This window comes from Haliotis cracherodii, unplaced genomic scaffold (assembly GCF_022045235.1).
Source record: "Haliotis cracherodii isolate W230 unplaced genomic scaffold, xgHalCrac1.p SCAF_9, whole genome shotgun sequence".
Lineage (NCBI taxonomy): Eukaryota > Metazoa > Mollusca > Gastropoda > Lepetellida > Haliotidae > Haliotis > Haliotis cracherodii.
In genome coordinates, this window is record NW_027266343.1 from 20,546,852 (window position 1) to 20,562,396 (window position 15,545).

The 15,545-nt window shown below is 37.9% G+C and overlaps 1 protein-coding gene across 2 annotated transcripts; it reads left to right on the top strand.

Annotated features, from left to right (window-relative positions):
• Nucleotides 1–116: 116 nt before the first annotated feature.
• LOC139453360 (micronuclear linker histone polyprotein-like) lies at nt 117–14,436 on the top strand. Of its 2 annotated transcripts, none has more exons than XM_071235032.1 (4): nt 117–202; nt 2,617–2,800; nt 5,009–5,134; nt 5,322–14,436. In XM_071235032.1, the coding sequence occupies exons 2-4, from the start codon at nt 2,646–2,648 to the stop codon at nt 7,627–7,629; spliced, it is 2,589 nt and encodes an 862-aa protein (XP_071091133.1). In that variant the 5' UTR covers nt 117–202; nt 2,617–2,645; the 3' UTR covers nt 7,630–14,436. The 2 variants fall into 2 exon arrangements, with proteins under 2 accessions (XP_071091133.1, XP_071091134.1); XM_071235033.1 differs by lacking the exon at nt 117–202 and adding an exon at nt 1,588–1,662.
• Nucleotides 14,437–15,545: the final 1,109 nt, after the last annotated feature.

Sequence of the window (15,545 nt, forward strand, 5' to 3'; positions counted from 1 at the left end):
GCGCATTGAGACAGAAAGTTTGAATCGAGAAAGAGATATGCGTTGATTGGCTAAGAGGACGGCTGTTATCCAATATTTCCATATTTAGCAGCAAAGGTCACGGGTCAGTGCGTAATAGTGCGTTTACACACGCTTTCAACGGTGTTGTTGTTTTTGTTGATCTTTTCATCTAGCTACAGCAGCTACTGCAAGTAATTAACAGGTATGTATGCAGTTTCCCATTGAAGTAGACTCCCGTGATCTTATTGGCTACAAAATTATTCTGGTACACTTAATAACATTTACTCAAACCAGGTGACAGAAAGGTGTGCCGCCGATTTCAGTTTGCACAGTGGTGCGCTGGGCGCGAATCGTTGGAGTGTGTAGTAATTCTAAAAATAGCGTAAACGGTAAACAGAAAAATGACAATTCTGTGTTAGGTAATACAGTAAGGCATGTGTGGGGGGACAGGGTGCGAAACCAGTGCTCATGTTTGATCATCATGGCACAGTGAACTACGGATAGACCGATATCTCTGAGAGAAACTATTTTATTTTATTTCCTGCTGTAAGGCTACATATTGTACCTGGCAAGAGTAAGTTGAGAGTGGAAATAGGTCAGCTGTATAACGAAATCAATAATTCCAGGAGGTAGTTGGGTGGCTCTGCAACAAGGTAATGTATCGACTATGTAGAGGTACTTTAATAAATTTTGACCAGTCATTTGTGTTAGTTCAAAACAAACAGCTGCCAAAGGTCATGACATTCTCGGGACTTTTCATATTTTTTTGTTTCTTGGACTCGACTGTCAGACACCATTGCAAAACAGAATAAAAAGAAATAGTATTCATAATTTTTTTTTATTAACTTGACAGCTTCATCATTGATGTATTAGGAAATTGAAAAGCTAGATCTACATATTCTGTCAAACAGACCCTGAAACAAATATATCCTAAACAGCCCATGCAAGTCCATATTTGGCAAGTCTAGATTACTGCAGTATAAAGCTGAAGAAAGTATATGGGCTTCCTTTTATTATTTTTATGACTATAATTTAACAACTTTTTTTCTGTGAAATATGTTCATTTCAGAGACTGGATGTTAGTCTAAGAACTACAGTACAATTGCAAATACCTCTAGGCTATATAATATAGATCTGTTTAAAATACAATACCTTCTTACAGAGCGTTTGGCACAAACGCTGGTCCAAGTCTAACATATTGTCTTATGAATGGTGGTCTAGTGTTATATTGGGGACGGACAAAGTAATTTGAGTTTGTTCGACTTTTGATATCAGTGACAGATTGACTAAGCTTCAATTAAATCAGCAACCTAAACAACTGTGTGTGGTACAGTTGTTACCTTCTTGACTGATTTCTCATTCTAGTAAATACGCTCACTTGTTGTATAAACATGATAAAGTATCTGTGAACACAGGAAGGGAACTAGTGGATGTGTCACACACACATGAAGATTTGACTTGTTGCAAGCAAATAAACATCTGAAGTTGACCAACATTAACTTGTCTTATTTTACTGCCATTTGGTAAACAGCTTGTAGTATTACAATGAAGTACTACCATCTAACACCTATTTTTGTCAGCAGCATTGTATCCAGTAGAGATCCAACAGAACCAGTAGATAAATATTGGTGTTGGTTGTTAACTCAGCGTTCCCGTTTACTGGTAATTACCATTTTTGTACCTGTAAAATTAGGCTTAGACCGGTAATTCATGCCTGCCAGTCCCTGTGGACCGGCAAATAAATTACCTTGTATATCTTTGTTGTTGAACAAAACATTGGTGATATTTATATAAGTACATTTCTTAACAAAGTCAGCTTGTCTGTTACCATCAGGGTTTCCCCTTGTCTATTTCTATGGTAAATATCCATTTGTAGCGACTTATCGAAATATTTTTAAAAAATGGAGAAATTTGTGACTGAAGTTTGTGTGGATAACGTATAGATTTAATTAAGTTACTTCAGAGATGACTTCTTTGCACTAAACATGATGTTGAAAGACTTAAAACTAAATAATTTTCATTTGTGTTTTATTAATTTGTTGAAAGTTGGGATTGGCAAAAATTAGTGGGGACTGGTAGTTTTTAGAGTTGCCCGTCCACCAGGACTGGCTGTTTCAAAAGCTAACAGGAACACTGTAACTTGTTTGGACCACTGACCAATTTTGGTCTGTGTCAAACACTGTAAAATAAATACAGATACAGATATTATTGTAAAAATACTGAACATCTTGTCCTTTAACAATGTGAACTTGTTCAAACATTATTAATTGGCATTTTATTTAGTATTCAGCATTAGAAATTGGCACTAGTCCTGTAGTCCTTGCCAAACTGCCCAATAGTTAAGGTATCATAAGGACTAGTAGAAATTTGCCCTTTTTATTAAGGGTTTTGCTATATGTTATCAATATGAGGACTAGTGGTTCAAACCTGTTAGTTTCTATTGCTGGTATTATTGTAAATGTTTGTGCCAAAATCTTATACATATTTAAGTATATATCTACAATCCTTCAGTATATATCTAGTATTATCTACTATCCTTCAACAAATATGTGACAGTAAATGTTTTATATTGTTTGTTCCATGCCTTCATGCTGACATGAGTTATCTCCCTTGCAGGTAAGCGTGTGATGCCTATACTTTGAACCATGCCAAGCAGAAGAATAAGTGTCATACAGAAGTCGTCGACGTCTAGTGGCAGCAGCAGCAGCAGGACAACTGTCATCAGATCATCATCCTCTCGAGTGACCACCCTGGTCTCATCAAGTAGGACACTGAACAGCCCCATTGGGACAAGGGCACTGTAAGTGTTGTAATGTCAGTAAATCATTGGTAAATATTTGAGTGCCCATTTATTTTCAAAAGTGAATGATTTTTTCAGGCCCCTTAAGCATGCAAAAGTGATATTGTCTTCATTTGGTTTACGGATCCACTAATAAAAGAGTGAGTTGTGTTTAACGCCGCTTTTAACAGTATTCCAGTTATATCACGGCATGTCAGCTTATGTGGGAGGAAAGCTCGAAGTGATGCAGGTCTTAGATGTTTACCACTTCGGTGAAACCCACAAGCACGAGTATGGTGCTGACAAACCTAGAAACATAATCAGGGCGAACCAGGATTCGAACCCACAACCATAGGTTTCTCTGCACAGCGAATTGCAGCGCCTTAGACAACTGTTTTAACATTCCATATTCATGATGTAATAGGTAGTTTCATCTATCCATACTGTCAAAACCTATCTCATAATCTGAAGTTTGCATTATTGAGTGAAGCAGTACCATTTGAACAGTACAAATATATATATAATTTGGGCCCCAGTATGTATCTTAATACAGATCTCCATATCGTAATATTTTGCAATACTTTCCATGTGCCAATACGCCAACCCCAGATCACACAGTTGTATCGTCCCAGCCCTAGCCAAGTCAAAGCAGGGATACTTTTTATTTTTTATTCATAAAGTTACAAGTTAGACCTTTCATTGTCACTCCAAGGTCCCTTGGTTCTACTCCCCTTTTTCGCATGCAAGTTAAAAATAACTGTTAGTGACATCTTCTGTGAAACATTGGCAATTGATTCAAATGACGTTTTCAGGGTAGTACAGTTGTCTCCCTTAGATAAGATTGTTTTTTTTTAAATCTCTCAAGGTCAGCTTTGCTTCCATTGGTTGTTTTTATAAATTGTAACATGTTCTTGTATTTAGAACTTGATTTGTGGTATATTTCTATCATATTGTGAGGTGAGATTGGTACTTTACGAACATTGAATTTTACAGGAAATGTTTTTGTTTTGAATCTCTTTGGGAATTAGTTTTATTGTCCTATATAAAGAAAATGATTTAGCCCACAGATACCACAGAAATAGGATAAAATGTTTGAACAGAATAAAATGTTATTGTAAAATATGAATGGAACTTACACATGCAGTCAAAAAGATAAGACAAATCCATCTACAGGATAAACAAAAGTTTTCTACAACTCCTTAGTGATGAGGTTTCTGCATAGCTTGTTTTCGGCACCTTATTACCCCCCACCACGAAGTGGAAGGGGGATATAGGAAAGGGTGCCGTCCGTCACATTTCGTTTCCAGAGCAGACCTTGAAAAATACCATATTTCTTCACCAAACTTGGCGCAGATAGGTCTAGTGGTGAACTGGTGCCTTTTGAAGTTTGGGATTTTCAAAAAAATTGTTTTTCGAATTTCCATGGCAACGACTTTGACTTGGAGAGAAAATGGCGGTAGTCCTCATTTCTGGGGCAGATCTTGAAAACTGTACCATATTTCTTCACCAAATGTGGCACATAGATAGGTCTAGTGGTGAACCGGTGTGTTTTGATAGTTTGGGATGTTTAAAAGAATTATTTTTTGAGTTTCCATGGCTACGACTTTGACTTAGACTGAAAATGGAGGTAGTCGTCGTTTCCGGACTAGATCTTGAAAACCATACCATATTTCTTCACTTAACTTGGCATATAATGTCATCTCGCAGTATTGAAACATTTCCCTTCTTGGTGGTAAGTTCTGCATCGCTTGTGTGTATGTTCCTCCAAAAGTGTCATAGACACGGTTGTTGCATTCACTGACTAACTTCATGCAGAAACACAACTCATTACAAATACAACAGTGTAAGTGATCTTAAACCTACTCAACTGTATAAACACTGCCTCCTATCCTGTATATATTCTTGTCAACCATACTTTGTACTTCACTTGCTTGATAACGGTGTCAGAACCAACACCGAAACCATCGCTCCTAATTGTAATGAAGAAGTTGTTCGTCCATATGTCTCATCCTTATTCTTTACAAATACAGTTACATTTTCTATCATATACGGCAGATGTCAAAACAACACCAGCAATAACCTTTTTAGTGCTGCAAGTAGGCCATTTACAAAAAAGTCGCAGTGCACATAGTTCAAAGGAGCTAATACATTGCACACAACCGGACATGTCATGTTGGCAGGGGATATGAGTATTTCATGCTTGTTGATAATTGTGTTTCCTGTCTGCAGCACGCCAGTGAGAAGTCGGCTGTCACCAGGGTCCCCACTGACTCCAGGATGGGTGTCAGGCAGTCTTGCTGTTTTTGAATCACCTAAGTCGGCATCACCATCGCCTAAAAGACCACGAACACGCAGGTCAGTATCCACACTTGAAGTAAAATTTGTAAATAATCGTTTTTATGTAATAAATTTGAAGTTGTTTTCATTTTGATCTATATTTGAATAGTTACATTTGTCTGCTGCTTGTAAACTATGAAGCTGTTTTGCTGTTTAGATTGCCAGACTTGTGATTTAGTATTGAACTGTAAACTTTCTCTCCCAGGTCATCAGTGTACACCAAGAAAACAGTAGTGTCCAAGATTCCTCAGAGGTCAACCTCCAAGGCTGTAAAGGGAAGCAATGTCTTCAAGATGCCCACCGTCTTCTCCCCACCTGGGGTCAAGACACGAAGCAGGCGGTCCTCCATGTTTGGTGGACCAGCTAAAAAGTCCCCCTTGCAGTCTGCTGCTCTGTCAGTCCGTGAGATGGTGGAGATTGTTAGATCTACCTCGATGGAAGAAGAAGAAACTGAATCACCACCCCCCAAACGGAGGATTCTGAAAGCACAGAGGGCTTCATCGTTGAAGAAGCAAACATCTACAACTAAGAGCAGGTCCTCAAAGATATCATTAGACTCTAAAAAGGATGTTTCACTTTTGTCTTCTCGTTCTAGCCGTGCTAAAAGATCCAGCAGAAAGTCTCTCTCACCCAATAAATCTCCATCAAGATCTGAAAGGAGGCAAAATAAATCACCCGCCCTTAAAGCTAAGACAACACCGAAGAGAAGTCCAAGTGATTCTCCAAAACAATCAGCAAGATCTACCAAAAAACGTTCGAGGGTTAAACAAGCAGCAGGAGATGACTTGGAAGTTTCTTTTAAGGTTGTAACACCTATCACACCACCTGCCCCAAAACGGAGGCGTGTGGTGGTTAGTTCCTCAAAAAAATCAGGAAGTAAATCAAACTCCAAATCCCGACAAAGTCCCAAGAAAAGGCTGTCAGTTTCAGCATCACCACTAAAAAAGTCTTCAGCATCAAAGAGGTCAACATCCAGTAGACTACTGGTACATGTGGATGGGTTGAAAAGCTCTGGGTCCCCAGATTTGTCTCCAGTTTCAAGCAGCAAGAAATCTATTAAGAAAAGTGCACCTTCCAATCCATCCACACCACGTCGACTTGAAGTATGTCTTGGTGACTTGAGCAGTTCCCAGTTATTGGCGGCATCGACAGCAAGATCTAAATCCAGTAGCAAGAAAGCAGATAAATCTGCGTCGGCATCCAAAAGATCTCCAAAATCAACTTCAAAGAGCAAGTCAAAGAAGAAGAGCACAACCAGATCATCAAGTTCAACAAAGTCATCCAGATCACAATCAAGGAAATTTGAAGAGTACAAGAGTGACTCTGATGGATCAGATATATCTATCACAAGTGTGGCATCAACTGAAGAAGAAACACCTGGTACGACCCCAAGAAAAACTTCCGCTAAATCTAGATCAAGAGGCAGATCGCGTTCACCAAGGAAAGTAACTCCTAAGTCAAGTAGGAAATCATCAAAGTCATCTAGCCGATCCACTCCGGTTAAATCTCAACAGACACCTTCAACCTCAAAATCTAGTTTTAAGAAGAAATCATCCACAAAGAGATCTGCCAGGTCTTCCTCCGGATCACAGAAGAGAACCCATGTGAATTCTTCAAAAGCCAGAAAATCTCTTGAAGTCGCAAGTTCATCTTTCTTGTCTACAGAAATTAAAAAAGACTCTTCATCTGGCCCAAGAACACCCAAGTCTGTAAAAAGAAAATCTGTGCCCCGATCTTCTCTTAGTTCAGCTAAGCGATCATCCACCGGTTCTAGACGGCAATCATCATCTTCAGTTAAATCTGGACAGAAGAGGAGATCTGTTGCATCACCCTTGACCCCTAGCATCAAACTGACCACAATCTCATTGACCTTGCAGACCAGCAGCAAAGCTTCACCCCGAAAAAAGCTCCAGAATACATCCAGGTCTTCTTTGGAAGGAACTTCCTCAAAAACAAGATCAGTTGGAACACCACAATCATTTACAGGTTTAAAATCTGAGAGTGGCTCTGCAAAGAAATCTTTTGAATCTGTAACGTCTACATATAGATCTACTGAAGGCTTTTCCCCTGTGGCATTAAAGTCTGGTCAGAAACGCAAGACTGCTCTTACCCCCTTTTATGAAAGCCTTACTGCCAAGAAACGGCGTTTTAATGACAGTACTGACTTGGTCGACAGTCCACTGGTTTCAAGCACACCTGTAGGAAGACTGTCATCTAACTCTAGTCTCAGGTCTTCCTTTGGAAGTGCTGTCCACTCAAGCAGGCAGAACATGTCAAGAACATTGTACAAGTCCTCAAGCACTAGGGGTGGATATGGAAATGAGAACAGCATCTTGGATGGATCCTACACATCAAGTAAGTATAGCTACTCCGGGAATAGAGAGGATGATGAAGAGGAGAATGATGATGACGATGACATGGTTGGAGAAGAGTACAGCACTAGGTACATGTCGTCAAGTGGGGACATGGAGATCACCACTACTAAGTCCAGGTCGTGGTGCTCTGTCATGTGAATCTTGTCATCTCGCTATGCACAGAGGGCTGCAGTTCCCCGTGGGATACAACACTTGTCTTGGTGTTTGGAACTCAGTTACATCTACCTGTAGATAGGTTCTGCTATTATGTTACCTCAATGGTGTTGTTGTTTATCCATTTGACCATGTTCACTTCTTTAGGTGGCCTTTAGAAGTAGTATGATGCACAAGGGAGATAGTTCTGTGGATATGCAACTTCTATATTACAATGAATGCAATGTTTAGGTGAAGATACTAACACTGTTACCTTGCTTGATAATGTTGTTAGTATCTACATTGAAACGTTGCATTCAGGTGACCATGTTAGTTTAACATATACTTCTTCTATTCACATGTAAATATTGGTAGGAACTACATGGTGATGGTGTATTGAAGCATAGCCTTTGTTTAGCTTGGAAAGTAATCCTGAATTCAGTGTATGAGAGCAGGGCCAGTACCCCAATGTCTGGACTGCAGCTTGTGTTTGTGCCAGGCAATACTCCAGCCAGAGGCCTATGGCATGTGTCGGTCCATCTCTAGATATCATTGTAGTAGGATCCTAATGTACTCAACAGGTTGCCTAGTACTGGTGATGCTCTCCGAATAACCCAATGTAAACATAGCTGTAGCTACATGCATATATACAGACAGCTTTCATGTGTATAGATAGCTGTCAATGTATGTACTGATGGCTATAAATACCTTTGGCTAGTGGAATATTGTTCAGACTATTATAACAAAGATCAACTGATCACTGGTGTTCTGACATCATTTATGTCTTCATGAAAAACTGATTTGTGGAAAGCAAATGACATTTCAAATCTTTCAAATGTTTTATTTGCCACATGATGTTCTTTAGTGAAAATTTAGCCTTTGTTGAGATGTGAAGGCTAGTGGACTCAAATTATCTCACCCTTTTGCCTTGTGCGATACTCAGGTATACCCAGCATATATTTACAGGTAGCTTGTCGTACACGCATGTAGTCGCCATACTGTAATAGAGTTGTTCTTTTATGCCTATGCATACTATCTTGTGCTTTTTGTGTCTCTTCTTCATTTTGAGTCTGTTAAACAGACTTTAAAAAAAGTATATGTATAACCACATATTTATTAGATGAGCGACTTGTATATCTAATATATTTCATGGCACTTGTTTCAGGTCCAGATTTTGTCAGTGTTATTCATAATTCATCTTTAATATATATTAAACATTCATCATTTCATAAGAAGTTGTATGCTTTAGGAATTTGTAAAGACATTCACTTTATTTTTGTAATGAATTTCCAGAAAAATGGCATTACCAGGCTGTACTTTGATGTTAGCATGAAGTGACTTGAAATTGATTGTAACAGGTCAGCATGTACCACTAGGGTTTGTTTGTCATCGGTCATGTTCCATGACAGCTTTGCCAATTGACGGGTACCAGGTAGTTCTTAAGGAGGGAGTTGCTTGGTCTATCCAAATGCATGTCCAGTTGCTGGGTAATATTTTTAAACAGGCATCATTAAGGTGATTTTATAAAAAGAAGTGATATTTTTGAAAATTAGGATAATTAATTTGTATGGTATACTGTAAATCTTGAAATTATGTGAGCGTGAATTACATGTAAAAAATGCAAGTGGTCTTTACTCGCATTAATTAACTTCACATTTATTTCTCCAAAATGACTATCAACAATAAGACTGCACACTTTGGATAGAGGCAACGGTATAAGGATCTATACAGAAACGTCGCTTTTCACAGTATTAAAGAAGTTGTTATCCATAAAATTGTGTCTATTTCGTCATCCATCAACTTCTAAGTAATGCCTATCAAACAATTTATGTCATTCAAAGCATAAGAATTACACTGTTGTTGGTTCAATTATTTTATTGCCTTTGAACGTCCTTAATGCCAGTCCACAGACTAAACATATAAACTGTGTGTTGCTTTTACGAAAAGACTGTTTATTGTTTTTATGGAAGTGCTCTACTCAGTGCTAATAAGCGGTGCTATTTACTGTTTGATTGGATTAAAATGGTGTTGAATTAAGGTAAGGATATGCATCATTCCACTGGGGATGGGGTTGGGGAGTTGCATTGATATTGAGTCACATTTTTGGCTAGGGGTCAGCAGTCATATTAATTTGGAGACGCATTAATGTACATATTTACAGTAGTTTGGGATGCGGATGGCCCAGTTGTGTAAGGTGTGAAGCAATTCCCTTTACTTAACAACTTCTCCTCAGAAACAGTCAAGGTTGCATGAACAGTTTTTGTAGAAAACACAGGGGTTTTGTAACCCAGAGATTACACCTAGACCAATCAGTGAGCATTGTAATCAGTAATGCAGGGTGGATTTTATATTTGTCTTTAGTTGTGAAACTCTCCAAATTTTCTACGTAGGAATATTGGCAAAAATGTCACTGACCGTTTCCTGAATTGTTAATGAATGAAAGTCCCTGTACTGCAGCTCCTGTAGCCTGCTCTGAGACAGGTTGTTATGTAGATAATACTAGCTGTGTAGCTCCTGTTGTCTGTCTATGTATCGCCGTCTACTCCCCTAGGTATTAGTGTAGTCAACTGGTTTGTTGGTGTTTGGGGTTTTGTTATGCCTGAGTTTGTTGTGTGATGAAAAGAGGTTTGAAGATAAGCTCTTCAAAAGGCAGCTTGTGGATAATCACCTTAGGTAGTCTGTGACTGACGTGTGTAGCAGGGGTAGACTTTACATCCACCCTCAGCATGGCCGCCTCGTGTTAGGCATCCTGAGGGCTTGTAAAGTTCAGCCTTTTAGGTTATGTTTAGATGTTATTAATTGGGCTTATTCCAGTTTCTCTCACTGATGTTGCAGGGCTCGATTCCAGCGACTTGATTAAACTTGCAGCTGGTGTTGTTGACATGAAAACCTTGTTGCAGCATAGTCCTATAAATTTATCCAAGTTGAAACAGATGCAAAAATTTAATAAGTAAGATCACTGATGACAGTGTCATGAATTACACACAACACAGATTAGTGATGTAGTATGGTTATAAAGCTTACACAGGTATTGAGTGACTTCAAAGCTCAATGTTGTTTGGGCAAGTAAGGGTTTCTCCGATAAAAATTTGTTTTGAATTTGTTTTATATGCACTTGGTGACATATTTATTAGGATGCTTTTTTTTCAATAATAGGATGCAGCGGTACATGTTTTGTGTAGCTGAATCGAGCCATGTGTTGTCAATTTCACATGTACATAGCATCCTTCCTAGACGTGTTAGGACAGTTATGAAGATAAGGACCCAGGGTTGATTAGCTGATATTGCCATCTAAGATTTTCAATGTTGTCAGTGAAACAGAATAAGTTATGAATATTGGTTAATCCAGCAAAACTTCCTAGTTCGAAAAACTGCTAATAAAAATTACTTCTACAACAGTATCTGATGAAATGCATGTCACATTTTGTATCTTTCAAATTAGAAAGCATGTTGAGATAATTATCTGGTAGAAATAGCCTTCACAGTAGTTTCATTGGATCTTCCATCTGAGAACCCGGGGGTGTCAGGTAGGTGTTGCCTCTGGCTGTACTTTACATTGTGATTAGCAGCACAGAGCATCAGATGCTATTGTTGACTTCCCCCCTGATCAACTCAGTAGACCCACATGTTACAATGTGTGCGTAGCAGCGTAGCTTGATCCCCTGCTGAGAGGCTTTGTTAAACACCTCTCACTATCTTACTCTGAAACAGGTGTGCATACTCTGAAACAGGTTTTCCCCCATTAACGCTCTGGTTATCATGTAGATTTCAACTAGGATGTCAATTTTGCCTGTGATGTTGATTGCTTTTAGACAGAATATCATCACATGGGTATTGATAAAACAACTAATTCTCACTTATCTGCAAGTTTTAAAAGGAAAAGCAAATCAAAGTTTATATGTTAATAACTTAAGACAATTATTGCTATCCCCAGGTATGTGGAATACTGAGATTTCAGCATGCTTCCCATTCACCCTTAAACACTAAATGAACATCTGTGTTTATTTTGGTAATTAGTTGAGCTCTCTTTTAAATGTTTGTATGAGAGTTGTTAGTGTGACGATTTGGTTAGACATGAACAGTTGCACAAGCAGTAGCCCCTATTCAGGGATAACTTTGTCTTTCATAGAGCTCCAGATTCACGCAGGTTTGCGGATCGTCATTGGTTATGTATACATATATATGTATTCAAATTGCATAAACAGTGGAAGAAATGGAACTTGCTGTTACAGTAGAAACAGTCTCGTGTTGTCAATGTCCTTTCAATTTGACTCTTAGATTAGACATGTTCTTGCTGCAAGATTGCTGATGCAGCGTTAAGCAATAATTGATTCTAGGATTTGTGTTTCTTGTTTTATGGATCAGTGAACATACAGAGGACAGTAAGATGTTTCTTTTGAACCACAAGTCATATCTGACTGAAGATCAGGTTACAAAGAGAGAGATCATTAACATAGGACTTCAGGATATTAATTTTATAATACCTCTTATTAGGCAAATTATCTTTTCTTACAAGAGCCTATTACACATCCCACCTTCAGGGGAGGAGAGCCCAGGTAAACTAATTTGTAAGGCAGAGTTACATCCCTTTGGAGTACCAGAAACCTATGATCATCCGTTTGAAAACAAGATTTGCCCTGATTATGTTTCTAAGTTTGTCAGCACCATGCCAGTGTTGGTGGGTTCCACAAAATTGTGACAGGTCTACCACCTTCATCATTGGGTCTTTCCTCTGCAGTATTGTTCAAAGTGGCATTAATCCCAGCTCTAGAACAACATTACAGCACTGACCTTTTGTTTTCTTCTTTAGAGCAACAATTTCACCCTTAGAGTGAGTGAGTTAAAGTATAACCCTTAGAACAAGAAACGTCTTGTTATGTGTTGTATATGTATCATGTTTGTGAAGTTCATATCTCATTTGTCATCCCTCGCAACGATATTACTGGAATATTGCTAAAAGTGACATTATGACTCACTCACTCACTCACTCACTCTCACTGTCATGTCATATATTACACTGCACATAACCTTAGGTAGACTCAGGGAACAGGTGACTGCATCATTAAAGCCCTGCCATCTTCTCTTTACAGTAATCCTCATCACCATTAGTAATGATTGAGTATCATAGTCTGTTGTTATTTATGCATGACACTGCCAGGAAAATGGATTTCCCTGCCTTGTTATCTTGTTATTTTGATAATGCTTGTTTCTTAACCACATTGTTCATTTGTGTAATGGAGACTGAATGTGAAAATGAAATTGAACAGTTGTAACCAGGCTATACAACTTGCACATTTTACCTCCAGCTACTGAAAATGGAGGTGACTATTTGTTTTCTAGCAGTACTTTAAGATTCAAATTGAATATGATATACAATGATCAAATCAGTAATTTCTTCAAATATGAAAGGTTTTCGAACATGTTGAATTTGCACATATTTTTTGGTGAATATATTGACATTGAATAATACTCGACTCTTTGTTACCTATTTTGTTGATGTCCTCATGCTGTTTTCCTTGATTTCCCAGTAGTGCTAGAACCAGTAGATGTGGCAGTAACTACATCTCATTATGCAATCCACTTTAACTTTCTATGAGTTTCTGAAACAAGGTTTTTGAACATGGTTTTAGAAGAAGATATAATCTATTTTGGTACGTTGTGTTAGCTGTCCAATGAAAGCACTCATCTGAAGATTACTAAGATGTGGGTAAAACGTTTTTACTGTTGGACTATTACATACGAATATTGCCATACATATTCCCAACTTCATGGTGTAACGATCAGTTTGGTTTGTTGTGTTGAGCAATATGCATCTGATCCGAGCACGCTGAAGCTGAGAATGGTGCCAGCTAACACGAACATGACATGTTGGACTCAGGGCACGTCAGTTGTCAATAGTTGTCAATCTGTCTTACATGTCGGCAGAAACATGCCACAAGACATTTACCTGAGTGCGTTGTCACATGTTTGCATTGTTGGATGTCATGCAATAGAATGTGATATGTACAACAGCAGGTTGTTATACCATGTAATATGCTGTGTACAACAGAAGGTTAACACTGATGTTATACAATGTAACATGCTGTGTACAACAGAAGGTTAACATTGATGTTATACAATGTAACATGCTGTGTACAACAGAAGGTTAACATTGATGTTATGCAATGTAACATGCTGTGTACAACAGAAGGTTAACATTGATGTTATACAATGTAACATGCTGTGTACAACAGAAGGTTAACATTGATGTTATACAATGTAACATGCCGTGTACAACAGAAGGTTAACATTGATGTTATACAATGTAACATGCCGTGTACAACAGAAGGTTAACATTGATGTTATACAATGTAACATGCTGTGTACAACAGAAGGTTAACATTGATGTTATACAATGTAACATGCCGTGTACAACAGAAGGTTAACATTGATGTTATACAATGTAACATGCTGTGTACAACAGAAGGTTGCTGTTGATATTATACAATGTAACATGCTGTGTACAACAGGTTAACGTTGATGTTATACAATGTAACATGCTGTGTACAACAGAAGGTTGCCGTTGATATTATACAATGTAACATGCTGTGTACAACAGAAGGTTGCCAATGATGTTATACAATGTAACATGCTGTGTACAACAGTGTGGTTCCAACAGGTCTTGTTATGCAATGGCTGTGCTGTGTACATCAGAATGGTTCCCAATCAGGTCTTGTTACATGTTGTGTTGTATTTTTCAGAAAACAATTTGTTAATGTTATCTCTTCCTCAGTTTTTAGATGAAGGTTTTATTTGGTGCAGAAAGTTAATTCCATCCAGAAATAAATGTTACTCTAAGCACACAACACAAGTCTCTTGTTTGTCTTTGTCTCCTACAGCAAGGAGAAGTCAGATGTCAGTTCTCTTCGACAGTGTGTGTCCAGTTTTTGAAACCAGCGTCGTCCCAATGAGCCAGAATTTACACAACATGAAACAGGTGAACTAGTTATGAATTCCCTACTGGTTCACTGACACAAATGAATTAATAAACGTTATTATGACATATTTTTTATTCCTTGGTTTACGGGTTTTCAAACTCATTTCAAAAGTGAGGTAGGCCAATTTAAAAAAAAAAAAATCAGAGATTTTATTGACTTGAACTTTGTCCTAAAAAGTTAGGTAGGTATAAAACAAATAATCTGGAGTAACAAAATTTAAAAAATAATTCAAGAACATTTTATCATATCCCTGGCACTCAGCTTGTTTACTCAACACCAGCCAACCAGAAGATTACTGCGGTGACACCAAGTTCCTAGAGACTTGTGTGATAGATGAAGCCAACATTTATCAAGGAAATTATCTGCTTGTAAAACATCTTGGCTACTACATGTTTGGGCATACACTAGTTGAAAGGTATAATTAACCCTATTGTTTATAAATATGAAAGATATGTGTATTACGTTATTTCATTAATTCATTAATACTTTAATAAAGAAAAATTTCATAACGTCCAGATTAAGGACCAATGAAGCGAAAATTTAACAAATATACGATTTCATAAAATCCTCTAACCTATTTCTTTTTTATTTTCATTTGTTTACGTAGTCGGAACATTATTTTAAAAAGAATTACAAATAATATCTGTCATCACCCATTTCCCGATGATAGTGGTTGTCCGCTCACTAACATGAAATACCTCCGTTTTCAAAGCTTCGTATGAATAACACATGTCGAAGGATGCCATGTCAATATGTACATTAAAAAACCCGATACAATCTGCTACAAGGTTCGTGATTGGTCAAATTTAAGCACGTGACCTAAGTCAGCCAATCAAATTACAGCAACGGTACTATCCTCGTGTATGGTAATTTTCAGACTTCACGAATGTGTTTTTCTGAACGTTTTAAGCATGAAATCGCGATCTATATTAAAAATATGGAACT

Bases quoted from the DNA above. Each gene is read 5' to 3' on its own strand.
- LOC139453360 (XM_071235032.1), top strand. From the start codon at position 2,646: ATGCCAAGCAGAAGAATAAGTGTCATACAGAAGTCGTCGACGTCTAGT. The intron at 2,801-5,008 runs GTAAGTGTTGTA...TCCTGTCTGCAG, and splicing joins CCCATTGGGACAAGGGCACT to CACGCCAGTGAGAAGTCGGC. The intron at 5,135-5,321 runs GTCAGTATCCAC...TTTCTCTCCCAG, and splicing joins AAAAGACCACGAACACGCAG to GTCATCAGTGTACACCAAGA.